Below are 15,124 nucleotides of genomic sequence, written 5' to 3'. Positions count from 1 at the left end.
GGGCGTAGGCTAGGTGGGGGATCTCCTCCTATCCTCCTAATCTAGATAATTTCCCCCTTTCGTCCGACCAAAAGTAGAGCAGGAATAGGGGCAGTCTTATCACAAATGCATGGTAAAAGTGAAAGGACAGTTACCTTTGCTTCGCGTACCCTGACCACTGCTGAGAGGAACTATTCGGTGATTGAACGGGAGGCTCTAGCTGCAGCTTGGGGTGCAAAATATTTTAGGACCTACCTCTGAGGGACCTTATTTCTCTTGCGCATTGATCACAAACCCTTGGTTAGTGTTCTGTTGGCAGGTGGAGCAAGCAATACCTCTGCAAGGTTGGCAGGCTGGCTGCCAGATTGCAAGAGTTTAGTTATCTGGTGCAGTTCATACCAGGATGGTGAAATTGCCAAGCCAATTGCTTGTCCAGGTTGTCTTTTGACTGAAAGGTGGTGGATGGCCCTGATGTTATATCTAAGGAAAAGGAAGGAGCTATTGCAACTGTCCATGATGTGTTGGAACTGGATGGGGTGTCCGCCATTACCAAGGAGAAGTGATTGGAGCCATGACTGAAGATATGGTGCTTGAGGAGGTTAAACAGTTGTTGAGGTTGGGTGGAAGGAGAGATAGCTTGGTTCTCATTTCTGTTAGGCTGTATCTCAAAATTTTGGAAGAATTGTCAATTGGAGATGATATGGTACTAATGAGGGTCGAGAAGTTCAGATCGCCCATGAGTCTCTGGTCCAGGTTGATATCAATAGCACATGAAGGGCATTTGGGGTGGTCTAGGACTAAGAGGTTGTGAGCAAATTGGTTGTGGCCTGGAATGGATGATCAAGTGGATAAATAGGTTGATGAGTGTGGAGTGTATAAGGAAGGAGAGAAGAGACTCAAGATGGGTGCTAAATTGGATATGGGGCACATTTTTAAACCAGGCACATTTGCCATGGCACACTTTGAGTGTGGAATTTATTGAACCTATGCACAAGTTGAGGTTAGATAAGAGATATGCCAGAGTTGTAGTAGACCGTCCTGCTCCCAGCAGAAGAGGTCGCTCCACACGCTGCTCCCTGCTGCTCCCTGCATCGCCTGGTATCGCAACGCCCACCGCCAGACTGCTAAGTGCTCAACTCGCCTTGCTCGCTTTAGCCAGATTAATTAATTATTGCACATAGCTCGTAGCGCTAGACTACCCCGCCTGTTTATCATTAAATTATCACTGTTTTAAAATTGATCGTAGAGCTTGACTGCCAAGGTGCGCTTTCACAATAATAAGTATTTGTGCTGTGCTGCCTGCAGACTCGTGCCTGATTGTGCCGGCGTCATTACCGTCTGCATAGCGCTATTTACGATTGTGCCCCAATCCTGAATCAATATTGCTTGCCGCCATTTTGGTGGTTGTGGCTGTGCCTCCCTGCCCTGAGCTCCACCCCGCTCCCGCCTCCCAGCTGACCCCCCCCTCGCCCCTCCCCTTCCACTATCCACATATGACAGATGATCTTGCGCGCAGCGTTCACGCGCAGCGGTCACGCCCTATGCGTGCCGAAGGCCCGCCAAAGGTAAGCCCGTCTATGCCCGTCCGTGCCTGGACCGCGCCCAGCGCCAGACCCCCTGGCCCCCGCAAGACCCACTCCACCCGCCTAACATACGACGCAGCTACCCTCTCAGCACTTAACCCGGCCGACTCCCAAACTGCTTCCAAGCCGCCCCAGGAAACACCCATGGATCCTTCACCTGCCACTCCTGCAAATTCGACTGCATCAGGAACCAGATCACAACCACTAACCCCAAACAAAACACGAACAATAACCACCTAAAGTGCATCCTGATCAACACCCGCTCAGTCCACAGACACTCCATCGAACTCTGGAACCTACTCGACACTACTTCACCGGACGTCGCCTTCCTCACAGAAACATGGATGAACGCCTCATCAGCCCCCGACATCTCCATAGCCATCCTGGAGACCTACAAAATCATCCGAAAGGATCGCATCAACCAAACAGGAGGAGGTATCGCCATCGTCCATAAGAACACCATTCGCATCACGACCAGTCCGGACGATAACCTCGCTACCGCCAAGCACCTTCACTTCCAAATTCACACCGACCCCAAAACCACACTCAGAGGCACCCTCATCTACAGACCCCCAGGACCCCGCTCACAATTCAGTGAAGACATCGCTGACTTCATCAGCCCACACGCCCTCACCTCCGAGGACTACATTCTACTAGGAGACCTCAACTTCCACCTGGACAAGAAAATCGACAACAACACCACCACCCTCCTGCACAACCTGTCCAATCTCGGACTCAAACAACTCGTTAACACCCCCACCCACTCTGCCGGACACACGCTTGACGCTATCTTCACCTCCAGCAAACACATCTCCTTCGATCACACCACAGCCCTCCATTGGACGGACCACAGCTGCGTCCACTTCACCTACAAAAAGACCAAGACCCACAACACCCCACAACCAATTCCCCGAAGAAACTGGAACAAAATCACCTCCGACCAGCTTTTCTCGTCGCTTCAACAAAACCCCCCACCAATTCATCGGACCCAAACCAAGCTGCCACCGACCTCACTCAATGGATCACCCACAGCGCCAACGAACTGGCACCCTGGAAAAATCATCAAATCAAGCAAGGTAGCAAAAAAGCCCCCTGGTTCAACAATGCCCTTAAGAAATCCAAGAAGCTCTGTCGTACCCTCGAGAAAACCTGGAGAAAAACCCCCACCTCTGACAACCTGGCCTCCTTCAAAAACGCCACCCGCAAGTACCACCAACTCATCCGATCCACTAAGAAATCAGCATTCAAGGATCGACTTGACAACAATGCCCAAAACAGCAAGGAACTATTCAACATCGTCAAAGAATTCACTAACCCCTCCGCAGGCAATAACGACATCACTCCCTCACAAGATCTCTGCGACTATTTATCTTCATTTTTCCACAACAAAATCGCCGAAATACACAACAGCTTTCAAAACCAATCTGAAGACCAGCCCACTCCACCCACCTCCGAACCAACAACACCCTCCAATAACCTTTGCGCCTGGAACCCAATCACCACTGAAGACACCATCCTCCTGATGAACTCCATCCGCTCAGGATCGCCAACCGACCCTTGTCCCCACCACATCTTCAACAAAGCAGATTCCATCATCGCACCCCATCTCCGAGATGTTATCAACTGCTCCCTCTACTCCGCCACCTTCCTGGAAATCTGGAAACACGCCGAACTCAGCGCCCTTCTGAAGAAACCCACGGCTGACCCAAATGAACTTAAGAACTACCGCCCCCATCTCGCTCCTCCCATTCCCCGCCAAAGTCATCGAAAAAGCCGTCAACAGTCAGCTTGCCACCTTCCTCGAACACAACAAATCCCTCAACTCCTCTCAATCAGGATTCCGAGCCAAACACAGCACCGAAACTGCCCTCATCGCAGCAACAGATGACATCCGAACACTATTGGACAACGGAGAAACAGTTGCTCTCATCTTACTAGACCTCTCCGCAGCCTTCGACACAGTCTGTCATAGCACCCTCATACAACGCCTCAGCAACATCGGAGTACAAGGAAAGGCATTGGACTGGATCATATCGTTCCTCTCCGGAAGAACCCAGAGAGTCCGCCTCCCCCCTCTCAAATCAGAAGCCACCGAAGTCATCTGCGGCATACCACAAGGATCATCTCTCAGCCCCACCCTCTTCAACGTATACATGAGCCCCCTTGCATCCATCGCACGACAGCATAACCTCAACATCATCTCCTAAGCGGATGACACCCAGCTGATCCTCTCCCTCACCAAAGACCCAAACACCGCCAAAACCAACTTACACGAAGGAATGAAAGAAGTAGCCGAGTGGATGAAGAACAGTCATCTGAAACTAAACTCGGACAAAACATAAGTCCTCATCTTAGGATCATCCCCCTCTGCCTGGGACGACTCCTGGTGGCCACCGGCCCTCGGAACCGCACCCACACCTACGGACCACGCACGTAACCTTGGCTTCATCCTTGACTCCTCCCTCTCGATGACCAGACAAGTCAACGCCGTATCAGCATCCTGCTTCAACATCTTACGAATGCTCAAAAAAATCGTCTGTTGGATCCCCACCGAAACAAGAAAGACAGTCACCCATGCACTGGTCACAAGCCGTCTGGATTACGGCAACACCCTTTACGCCGGAACCACAGCCAAACTTCTGAAAAAACTCCAACGCATACAAAATGCCTCAGCCAGACTCATTTTAGACATCCCTGGCAAGCTCACATTTCCAACCACCTGAAAGACCTCCACTGGCTCCCTGTCAACAAGAGAATAACGTTCCGTCTTCTCACCCACGCACACAAAGCCCTCTACGACCTAGGACCCGAATGCCTCAACACGCGTCTATCCTTCTACACCCCCTCCCGCCAACTACGATCGTCCAATCAAGCCCTTGCCTCAATTCCGCGCATCCACAGATCCACCATGGGTGGAAGATCCTTCTCCTACTTAGCGGCAAAGACCTGGAATTCTCTTCCCACCCACCTCCGCCTCACTCAGAACCACCTCTCCTTCAGAAAACAACTTAAAACCTGGATATTCGATAAGTAAATCGCCTCCCGCCCTAAAGCGCCTTGAGACCCTCTGGGTGAGTAGTGCGCTATACAAATTCTAGAACTTGAACTTGACATGTACTCAAAATGGCTCATTGTTAAATGTATAAGGGAAATCAGCATCAGGACTACCATCCAAGCATTGGGAGAGATTTTTCAGAGTGAGGGTGTGCTTTGTGTCATCATAACAGACAATAGGACACAGCTGGTCTCTGCAGAAATGCGTTTGTTTTTGGAATCATTTATCATTCAACATAATCTTATGTCCTTTTCCAATCCTCAAAGAAATGGTATTGTGGAAAGGGCAAATAGATTGGTGAAGGGGTGTATTCAAATGGCTGTTGCCAGTGGGCATAATGTGAGTAACATGGTGTTGGATATTATCTATGTGTATCATATAGCATACACAAGTCTACCAAGAAGTCTCTTTTTGAATTGATAAGAGGAAGGGTAGCAGGTTCCAAGTTATTACCAGCATGGATGAAAGACAAAACATGGTTTGACGGTGAAGTAAAGGGGAGTATGGTGACGAATCCTGAGAATTTGAGCAACTTTCATTTCCATGTTGGTGAATGGGTCAAGATTTGGTGCCCTCAGAGGGGAGGTGGCTTGTCCAAGTTTAAGGGTCCATTCAGGATCAAGGAGGTGCGACGATTTTCTGTTTTGTTGGAAAATGAAGAATGGTGGAACCATAGGTGTGTTGAGTTGTATCAGGGAGGTGGTCAGGGCTGCAGAATTAATGAACAAAGGAACAACTCCTTCATGCTCTTGAGTGATCATGACATAACTGCTCATCAACATCGAGCTAGTAATTGTTCTTTGATGGGCATGGCCAGTGGTTCCCCTCCCTTAGGCACTGGTGTTGCTGGTGGTAAAGACCCGCAAAGTTCATGTCCAAGAATTCCCAGGGTGCCCTGCCCGCCAGAATATCTGAGAGATTTTATTCATTGATACATGTTTCCTGTATTGTGGATCTAGCTTATTTGTTCCTCGTTTTGTCTAGTATTGTCGCCTCATTGTTGTATGTGTGGTGTGTATAAAGGGGGAAGATGTGTTGTGATCTTGTGATGTCCTTATGCCATGTCTTGTCTGGATGTGGACCAGATTGTGTAATGTGGAGTGTCTGAGATGCTCCACATTCTAGGTGGTTTGGTTAGTGGGTTACTCTAGGATTGGCAGTTATTGCGAAGCTGGCAGTGAAGGGAACTGCTGTCTGGTTCGGGTGTTACTTACTATTGAATAAAACCATTCTTTAACTTACCGTCGACCTTGGATCTTCATTTCTCGCTGCAAGACTTTTCTTGGACGTTTTTGCGGAAGAATCTACTGGTGAATTTATCCTGTGTGAGTTGATTTCTAAAGTTTTTGAATTCACTTGGAAGCTGGCTCTCTATAATTTGCAAAAAGAACAATTGATGTACAGAATGCAGAACAATATCATACATTCACCCCAGTACAGACATCTGGGCCTAAATCCATTGTTTTTGCTCACCATTCCATTCCAGTTTTGACCCAGCCATATGCAAATCAGTCTTGGCACTGCGCCCAATGGGACCAGTCCAGCTCAAACTGCTAGGCCATGTCCTCCCTGGACTGGAAACAAGCATCCTAGGACCGTTTTCAGGCTTTCAGCCCTCATCAGCCAGGATAGCTTGACTCCAGTGGCATGGAGAGCACAGGACTCACGTCTGAGCATACCCGTCCCACTCGGGGTGACAAATGCAAAAAGAACAATTGATGGACAGAATGAAGAACAATGTCATACATTCACCCTAGAATAGAGAACTGGGCCTAAATCATCGTTTTTCTGCTCACCATGCCATTGAAGTTTGGACCCAGCCATATGCAAATTAGTCTAGACCCTGCGCCCAATTGGAACAGTCCAGCCCGAACTGCCAGGCCAGGTCCGCCTTGGACTGGAAACAAGCATTCTATGACCGGTTTTGGGCTTTCAGCCCTCATCAGCAAGGATAGCTTGACTCCAGTGGCATGGAGAGCACGAGACTCACGTCTGAGCATACCCGTCCCACTCGGGGTGACAAATGCAAAAAGAACAATTGATGGACAGAATGCAGAACAATGTCATACATTCACCCCAGAACAGAGATCTGGGCCTAAATCCATCGTTTTTTGCTCACCATGCCATTCCAGTTTGGACACCCCATATGCAAATCATTCTTGACCCTGTGCCCAATGGGAACAGTCCAGCCCGAACTGCCAGGCCAGGACCTCCCTGGAATGGAAACAAGCATCCTAGGACCGGTTTGAGGCTTTTAGCCCTCATCAGCCAGGATAGCTTGACTCCAGTGGCATGGAGAGCACGGGACTCCTGTCTGAGCATACCCGTCCCATTCGGGGTGACAAATGCAAAAAGAACAATTGATGGAAAAAATGCTATAACAATGTCATACATTCATCCCAGTACAGAGATCTGGGCCTAAGTCTTTGTGTGTTCAGACTTGGTGAGGAGACATAGCTGACCCTCCAGAGCTGTTGTACTTTTTCTTAATTCGGTGCTGCGTCGAGGTCGTTGGGGAGCAGGAAGTCGACAAATCGGACTTCACTGGATCGGAGCCTATGGTGTGCAGGGCACTGATATCTTCACTGCAAGAGAGCTTCTTGCCAATTTCTTGAAGGCGCTCTGGGTTGCTTGGAGTCTTTTCAGATTTCAGGACGACACAGCAGCACCGATTATTGAGTCCTGGGAGCCGCAGGCAGGGTTTAGCACCTATTTCTTCTGCTGAGGGCTTCAGTTCTTGTGCAGCGGGTCTTGTTTGTCCTAGTCTACTCTTGTCCATCGAATCTGATGTTCAGGTCTCTGGTGCCACCTAAATACTGAATTTAGGGGTGTTACAAGGGGAGACAGGTGGTACCAATGGCCAACCTACCTTTAGGGTGTCTACATCCTCTAGTGATCACTTCCTGTAGAAATAGGCACTACTCTCGCCCTGATAGGTTGGTTTTTCACCATCCCAAGATGGTGGAAATTCAGGAGAGGGGTTCACATCGTCTGCCCCGCCCTGGGTGGGAGGGGGTGTAGGCTAAATGGGGGGCCATCATCCTAATCTAGCTACTTTTCCCTGTTTCCGCTGGCCAAAAGTGGAGCAGGAAAATGGGCTTGGCTATCCCCACTATCTGAAGGTCCCTGGGTTGGATTTCAAAGGAAGCAGCACCTTTAGTGCTTCCCGCCCAGGAAGGCCATCCTGTCCTAGAGGAGGTGTGAATCACCTCCTCCCATAGCAGGCTTTGTCTCTGGCATCTGAGAGCGCTGGCTCTCCCTCCAAGAGGTCAGAAACATGTCTGGTGGTGGCAGACTGGCAAAAGAAAGTCAGAGACCACACCCCAGCTTAGTAGGTTTTCAGGGGACCCTCTAAAGGGTCTCCTTTGTGAATGTATTAATAAATCCAACACTGGCATCAGTGAGGATTTATTAGGATAAGTTGTTTGGTACCAAACATCTTAGAAATCAGTGAAGCCATCATGGAGCTAGGAAACTCATTTTGACAAATATTATGCCCATGTACTCTTCATGGCTTCTCTGTGCACTTAACAATATCTCAGAATAGACAGGACATTGTAGGGGAAAGAACACTGGTACTGGCAAAGTGGGTAGCAGGGACCAAGCACACCACAGTCAAAGTTGCATCAAAAACCCATGCAAAAAGAAGGGGGTACTGCAATAAAAACCCAGTTTCTCCAATTTGCTAATAATGACCACTTCAGACAAAATGACATCAATCAATCAATCAATCATCGCATTTATATAGCGCGCTACTCACCCAGAGGGTCTCAAGGCGCTGGGGGAGGGGGGTCCGCTACCGCTCGAACAGCCAGGTCGTGAGTTGCTTCCTGAAGGCGAGGTGGTCCTGGGTCAGGCGGAGGTGGGTGGGGAGAGAGTTCCATGTCTTGGCGGCGAGGTAGGAGAAGGACCGTCCCCCTGTGGTGGCTCTTTGGATGCGGGGGACGGCGGCGAGGGCGTGGCTGGTCGATCGAAGCTGGCGTTTGGGAGCATAGAAGTTGAGGCGGCTGTTGAGGTATCCTGGGCCTTGGTTGTGTAGGGCTTTGTGTGCGTGGGTGAGGAGACGGAAGGTGATTCTCTTGTTGACCGGGAGCCAGTGCAGGTCTCTCAGGTGTCCGGAGATGTGGCTGCGAGGGGGATGTCCAGGATGAGTCGTGCTGAGGCGTTCTGGATCCGCTGGAATCTCTTCTGGAGTTTGGTGGAGGTTCCAGCGTAGAGGGAGTTGCCGTAGTCCAGTCGGCTGGTGACGAGGGCCTGGGTGACCGTCTTCCTGGTCTCGGTGGGGATCCACCGGAAGATCTTACGTAGCATGTGCAGGATGTTGAAGCACGACGAGGAGACGGCGTTGACTTGTCTGGTCATGGAGAGGGAGGAGTCCAGGGTGAAGCCCAGGTTGCGTGCGTGGTCTGTTGGTTTGGGTGCGCTGCCTAGGGCGGGGGGCCACCAGGAGTCGTCCCAAGTGGCGGGTGAGGATCCCAGGATGAGGACTTCCGTCTTGTCCGAGTTCAGTTTCAGGCGGCTGTTCTTCATCCATTCGGCTACCTCTTTCATCCCTTCGTGAATGTTGGCTCCGGCGGTGGCGGGGTCGTTGGTGACACCCCATGGAAGATTACCAGCAGTGATCACCGCAGTGAATCACTCAGAGTTTCTAGCAATGTGAAATTTGAAAAAGGCTTTATCAATAAGGAATACACTCACGCAGATAATGCATGACCACTATAGTTGACCTGGGCAGCTTGGTAATTATTTTAGTAATACGTTTCCCTAACACCTCATGTTTTATTACTCAAATTTATAATTAATTTTCTTTTTTTTAATCCAGTCATTTCTTTCCAAATATCAGATACGCTTATTTTTGAAAATAAATAAATATTTGTCTCTAATACATGCTTTTCGTGCAGTGTTTTAAACCATAAATGGCTCCCAGATAGTTGTTATATGCACGAATCCAGACACTCCAATGTAACGGTGGCTCACCTGGTTCAGCCTCAAGAGGAGGGGGTACATTTACATTCCCTTCCATTTTTCTCGTATTAACTGCTGTAGAGAAATCTGTTGGAATATATATATATATGAGAGTCACGAAAATTTCAAGAAGATATAAGAGGAGTTGTTTGTAGACGCCTGAAAAATGCTTGCGTGTAAAAAATGTTAAACGGAATTGCTGTGCAAATAAAAGCTTGGGACGTATAAATAAGATCAACTCTGGATCAGAAGTGAATAAAAAATGACAGTATACTTATACCAATCTCAGAGTAAGTTAATAGCCAGTAGCAAATGTGTATGCTGCCAATACTACTTGTGGGTGTGCATTAAATTATATGGGATGGCTGTTATAAATTGGTGAATGGAAATGATTCCACAAACTTTAAATCATGGCCACAAGAGGGCGCTGTTGATTTATATCAAGATTAACTTTGTAAAATGTATGAATACAAAAGGAACACACGTTGTACGCTGAAAATCACTGCAAGGTAAGATTAGTAGGCAAGACGTGGGCTTTTAAATCAAAGCTAAGGCAGCTCACAGAGGCATTTCAGGAAAAGCCCGAACACGAGATCAGTGTGTAACGCGTCCCTGTCTCTGATGGAGCTCTGGATGAGGAAATACTGAGGTGTGTCTGTTGGGAGCAAAGAATGTCAGTGAGTGAGGAGCAGTTTGTTCATTAAACAGAGCAGTGCCGGTAAATGCAAGTTGGCAATTGTGGTGTTGACATGTGTTCCATTCAGTGGTCGTAGTGGGGTAAAAAAACAAGCATTTGCAATGCAATAGGTCTCGGATTTATCTGAGTTTAACACCTTCCATGCTCATGAGCTCGTCATGAGCCACGGTGCTCGTGACGAGCTGAGCTCGTCGTGACCGTTAGAGCGCTCGCACACTGGGCAATTTCCCCTGCTGTGCGAGCGTTCTAATGAAACGGATGTGGCCATGACGAGTCATGAGCGCACGACCACCGTGGCTCATGACGAGCTGAGCTCGTCATGAGCACCGGGGCGCTGCGCGCGCCCCCCTCCCCCCAGCACAGCGGGGGCATATGCCCCGCACGGAAGGGGTTAAGCTATTGGCAATATAAATGACAATGCCTTTTATTATGTTTTTTTCTTAATTAACACATAAATAAAAAGCATTTTCATTTACATTGCCGATAGGCCAAACTCTTGTAAATGCGAGACCTATATCCTTTCAATGAAGCGGCCACCATTTTCCCAGGGTGATTGGAAAGTAAAAGCATGAATGGCACATTGAATGTTGCAGGAAAGCATGCCAAGCAACGTGTTGACAACCGAGTTTTAATATAAGGAGTGAAATGTGTAAAGTTCCTACCCAAGGGTCATCATGTGTTTTGTGCCAGCGTCGCCTTTGGGACCTTATGAGAGTTTAGCCAGCGCTATTGTCTCTGCAAATGCACAATTGTGGTCACAGAAACTCGGAGACTGTCAGTGATCCCTGTACCTCAAGGGTACCCTGTCCATATTTTCACTGAGTGCCTTGACAAGAAATTCTTCCTGTTCATAGCAGGGAGCAGACTCTCCAAAACTGTGCTTTCTTCGAGAGGTTTTGCTGACATGATATTAACAAAGCTGATGTCAGCAGTGTTCTCATTTCTGAGGCTTCAAGATATATTTGTCTACCCTTAAATAGGCAACTTACTGATGAGGACATCAGTTCCTCAGGCTATCCTCCTGTCCACTTAACTGCTTTTTAAACTGGGATAGGATGCTCTGATGTATTGAGGCTATCTTGGGCCCGGTATAGTGAACGTTTTCTGTATTTCAACGGTTATATGATTATACCACGCATGGCATTACCACGCGAATTTTACTTCGCAAGTGGCTTTAGCACGCAGCATTTTTGAACGCAGGATTATTCTACGGTAAAAAAACATCTTCGAAACATCTTACGTCCCTTAGGCACATATGTCATTCCATTGTACATAATGATAGTGATAGGCTAAAAAATGTGTGCATATTATTATTAGCGTTAGTAGGCTATATCCAGGGTAATGAGGCATGGAGAGGGGTCAGTCTACAGAAAAAGGAGAGAAACACTTCCTACTTTAAAGTCAGGGTAATTTTTAAGAACAAAGATTTGTTTTCTTACCTGACACCTGCACGCCTTTCATCAGCAGCCCTTACTTCCACCAACCACAGAAACAAGCGTCAAAACACGTCTTTGAAAATTAAAAAAGGACTTCTATAATGAGGGACACGCTACGCTACGACGTTGTGGAGGCTCTTCCATTGATGACAGGGGCACTGAAGACCGTTTTTATGTAAGTTTAATTCTTTTTTATTTCCGCTCGTTTTTTGGGTGGGGGGGGGGGGGGAGACCCCCCAAGCCCCCTCTTTTTTATTGGACCTTTAACTCACATTCCTTTACTACGTATTTTGTAGTAAAGGAATGCGTGGTAAAGGTTATAGTGGTAACAACGCATGCGTTGTAAAGCATGCGTGGTTACTGCAATTGTGGAAACGGCTTCGTTGTAGTGGCTGTTTCCCTATTTCAACACCTGGCAGAGTGATGGCGACTCCAGAGATGGTTATACACCTGAAGTCGCTTCATACAGTTGTGTATAGTGGGTTTAAAGACAAGTGCAACTTGTGGTCTCTCATGTAAGATTCTGCCACTGACGAGGTTGCATTTGAGAGCTATTCATTCTCTTGGGCCCAACTCTGTGGAACCAGTCATTGAATCCACAGTCCTTGATTTGTACAATGTTGACAGTCTGGTGTGTTTTCCTTGCCCTCGGGCAGTTAGTGACTACTGGGCAGCATCCGTGGTGGGTACTTTGATTTACCCAATTCTGCAGGGTCTAGGGTACTGAAGCTTTACAAAAAGCTAGCTAAGACAGCCTTATTGTACTTGACTCTCCAGTGGTTGGTTGGTCATCATCAGTCAAAGATCACTCTATAAGGTGGCATAGGGTTGTACATGTATATTTTGACACAGTAATCGTATACAATCTCTTGTCAATATTATTTTTGTGAAATTTGTGGTATTCTGTTTACTATCCAAAAGCCGTTGAGCGATTAAAAGGAATTAAATTATCTATCAGACTCTGGATTGAATGAGTTTTAGGATGAATTAGGAGGAGAAATAATAAAGGCAAAAACAATCAGTAGAGGAGGCGGTCCCAAAGGTGACTGTTTTGGAACAAGAAAAGCTCTTTAGCAACAGTCTGGTAAGGAATCTAGATATCGCCAGTACTCCCATCATGTCTTTTGGCCCAGGAAGTCATGTTTCGGGATTACTCATAATGAACTCTTTGGATCAAACATAGTAAATGTGGGCTCTGCTATCAGTCTGCTACCCATAAATTACAACGCACTGCATAGTTATTCACAATGGACTCCCAGTTTGTTGAGATGCTCACCACATAATGGTTTGTGTCTGTGGTCACGTGCATGGTTTGCCCTCCCTATGTTTGATTTGCTTTGTTTCCTGATGGCACCTGTGTGGGACAGAACATGCTGCAGTGTACTCAAAGAGCAAAAAATTGCCACAACCGATCCCGGCAAAAAGGAATGGTGCACCTGTGGGAGGCTTTAAAGAGGCAGAAATGGCAGATAATAACCCTCCTCACCAAACACTTTGTAAATTAAAAACCTACACACCCCAAAATAAAAATTGAAAGAATGATTAACTTTAAAACGAAATATGAAAAGCTCCATTGAAAAAAAAAACCAACAATTTCTAGCAATGCGGCAGACAAAAATGTTCCTCGCTGACTGAGCTGAGTATTAATGATGTTGAGGGTCTATAATTGTGGGCAAAGGTTTGTCAAGTGCAGTGACTTTGGACAAATGTTTTTTAATTTGTGCTTTAGATCTGATAATTGTTAAACATATGTCCTTATGAATACCACCACATCGAACATTTGTGAAAAGTTTCTGCAACACCCCCTCCCCAAAATAAATGCATGGCCAGCATTGATAAACCAAGGAAAATGTCTCCATTTAAGTAAAAAATGGGTTCCAGCTCATAGTAAATAATGTCAATACCTTTCAAAGTGGGTCTTCTGGTGGAAGTGAAGTACTTATCCAAACAGAATGAACATCTTAGAATTTGTTGAGGATCCTTTATCAAGATATACTTGCTCTTGTCTTTTGGACAGGGTATCTAAATAAGCATCCTTATTTTGGAGCTGTGGTTGGACGAGTTGCTAACAGAATTGCAAAAGGAAAATTTTCACTTGAAGGAAAGGAATACCAGTTGGCCATCAACAATGGACCAAACAGTATACATGGAGGAATAAACGGTTTTGACAAAGTAAGTAGGATGTTATGAAAGATTGATCTGTGTAATTCTTTGGGTAAAATCTGTTTTAATATTCGGTTTCTTCTCTGCCTGTGAAAAGGTGATGTGGTTATACCTAGACCTCCTTGAGTTGAGATTTTTGCTGGGAGTGGCTTCTTCTCTCACATGAAACCTCTTGCTTACAGCTTTTGGGGTTCTGCAACCAACCTTACTCTGTTTTTTTGTATTTGATTGGCGACTTCTCCTTGCTACGTTGGGATTAGTAGGCCAGCTTAGATTGTCTATCCTTTTCTAGCCTATTAGTTATTTAACATTTACCTATTTATTAAATACTCTTCTTGACTTTAACACGGACATGTTTGTAAGATTCCAGTTCATTAAAAAAGGCATTAGTTGCTCACTCTTCATGCAAGTTTATTACGCCACCCATGTACTACACAGAGCTATACTCCGGAATTTACTACCTTGTGTATACACATGCCTTCGCTAGTACAGCCCTCGACATTATGTTGCATAGTACCTTCACAGATCATGTTCAGCTCTTCTGCAAAATAATATATATATATATATCTGTTATTGATAGTCCTTTGGCTACATTATAGATAATCTATAATGGAAAGCATCATGTATTATAATTCTCTTTTATTTTTATTTTTCTTGTTGAAAAATGCTTTATTTTTGAAATGTACGTCTGCTTGTGCTGTCAATAAAAAAGTTAAAAAATAAAAATAAAAAAATAGGAAAGCATCAGCGTTATAGTGTATGGTGCCATGATATTTTCTCTGAAAATGTATGTTACCCTGTGGATCCAAACTCTTGATAAGACCCATTTCCTCTTTTACAGAAACTATGGACTCCTGAGGTGCTACTAAATGGTGTACGCTTCTCCCTTGTTAGTGAAGATGGTGAGGAAGGCTACCCAGGCGAGTTGAAAGTGTGGGTGACATACACACTTGATAGAGATGAGCTAACTGTCAACTACAAAGCACAGACCAGCAAGACCACCCCCATCAATCTCACCAACCATTCTTACTTCAACCTGGCTGGACATGTAATAATACTGGTTATTGATATCTTTGTTTTACTTATGCTGTCTGGCATGACTATATAGCTTTTCCCCCTCCACACAGCTTGTTCTGTAAAGGTTTCTTAACTTGACCACACATAACCTTGAAGATCTGCCCTGCGTGTGGCACATCGTCTCAACAGTACTCCATGCTGGGAACCTGTGGGTTGTGGGCTTTTTGGT

At 46.4% G+C, this 15,124-nt stretch overlaps 1 protein-coding gene across 2 annotated transcripts in view; it reads left to right on the top strand.

Annotated features, from left to right (window-relative positions):
• Positions 1 to 15,124, top strand: part of GALM (galactose mutarotase) — a 198,878-nt gene that overhangs the window by 54,020 nt on the left and 129,734 nt on the right. For both annotated transcript variants that reach the window (XM_086927186.1, XM_086927187.1), the window contains exons 2-3: positions 13,733 to 13,887; positions 14,720 to 14,926. In XM_086927186.1, the coding sequence (XP_086783312.1) occupies positions 13,733 to 13,887; positions 14,720 to 14,926 (362 nt within the window). The remainder of the gene's footprint in view (positions 1 to 13,732; positions 13,888 to 14,719; positions 14,927 to 15,124) is intronic.

Source organism: Lissotriton vulgaris, chromosome 6 (genome assembly GCF_964263255.1).
Source record: "Lissotriton vulgaris chromosome 6, aLisVul1.2, whole genome shotgun sequence".
Taxonomy (NCBI): Eukaryota; Metazoa; Chordata; class Amphibia; order Caudata; family Salamandridae; genus Lissotriton; species Lissotriton vulgaris.
This window is presented reverse-complemented; position numbering and strand designations above follow the sequence as displayed.